The sequence below is a fragment of the Arachis ipaensis genome, chromosome B9 (assembly GCF_059453495.1).
Source record: "Arachis ipaensis isolate K30076 ecotype BB chromosome B9, ASM5945349v1, whole genome shotgun sequence".
Classification (NCBI taxonomy): Eukaryota; Viridiplantae; Streptophyta; class Magnoliopsida; order Fabales; family Fabaceae; genus Arachis; species Arachis ipaensis.
This window is the reverse complement of record NC_142444.1, coordinates 40332315-40333481: the sequence shown is the minus strand read 5'-3', so window position 1 is coordinate 40333481 and position 1167 is coordinate 40332315. Positions and strand designations below refer to the sequence as shown.

The 1167-nt window shown below is 40.8% G+C and overlaps 1 protein-coding gene across 1 annotated transcript; it reads left to right on the top strand.

Moving 5' to 3' along the window:
* Positions 1–524: 524 nt before the first annotated feature.
* LOC107615418 (uncharacterized) lies at positions 525–890 on the top strand. Its single transcript, XM_016317481.1, has one exon. The coding sequence runs from the start codon at positions 525–527 to the stop codon at positions 888–890; it is 366 nt and encodes a 121-aa protein (XP_016172967.1).
* Positions 891–1167: the final 277 nt, after the last annotated feature.

The following is a 1167-nucleotide window of genomic DNA, read 5'->3' as shown; positions in this document are numbered from 1 at the left end:
GGATTTCATGGGGCCATTTCCAAATTCCAACGGGTTTGTGTACATATTGTTAGCAGTGGATTACGTCTCTAAATGGGTGGAAGCAATTCCTACCCGTTGCGATGACGCTAATTCCGTTGTTTCATTTTTTAAAAATAACATTATTTGTAGATTTGGGTCACCACGAGCAATCGTGAGCGACCAAGGAACCCATTTTTGTAACAGAAAAATTGAGGTATTGATGAAAAAGTATGGGGTCATTCACAAAGTTTCTACAACCTATCACCCCCAAACCAATGGGCAAGTGGAAGTATCCAAGAGGGAGATCAAAAGAATCTTAGAGAAAGTAGTTAACCCACAGAGGAAGGGTTGGAGTTCTAGATTGGGAGATGCATTATGGGCCTATAGGACCGCTTACAAGACCCCAATCAGAATGAGCCCCTTCCGTATTGTTTTTGAGAAGCCTTGTCGTGTTCTGGTTGAAATCCAACATAGAGCCTATTGGGCGGTGAAGAATTGCAATCCGGACTTAAAAGGGGGCGGGTATGGAACGTAAGCTTCAATTGGAGGAATTAGAATGTCTTAGGTTAGAAGCATATGAGAATGCTAAGTTCTACAAGGAAAAAGCCAAGGCATTCCATGACCAGAATATTAGGAGGAAGAACTTCAAGATAGGTGATGAAGTGCTTGTGTACAATTCAAGGTTGCGATTAATGCCCGGAAAATTGAGATCTAGATGGGACAGGCCGTTTAGAGTGGTAGATGTCAAGCCTTATGGGGTGGTGGAAGTGATTCACCCTATCAATGGAGTTAAATTCAAGGTTAATGGTCATAGGGTGAAGCTTTATCACACTCAACCCAAGAATGCCAAGGAGTTAGAGATTTTCCTCCTTGGTGAAGTTTCCAAGTGACCAATGAAGCCATGCAAGTCCAACTTAGGACTCTAAACCAAAGTGCTTGGTGGGAAACACCCCACCATGGTAACATTGTTCCAATTTTATCTCTTGTTTATAACCTTTTGAATTATTTGCTTTCTTGTGATATAATGGGTAGCTTAGGTTTGGTTTGATGATTTTAAGTTGAATAAGTTAAATTACTTGTGGACCATGAAATTGTGCTTGTTTGAATGATTTGGGGTTGGTGTGTTGATATGCTAAGAGTAGGAACCTTAGTTTTGAAGAGAAAAGA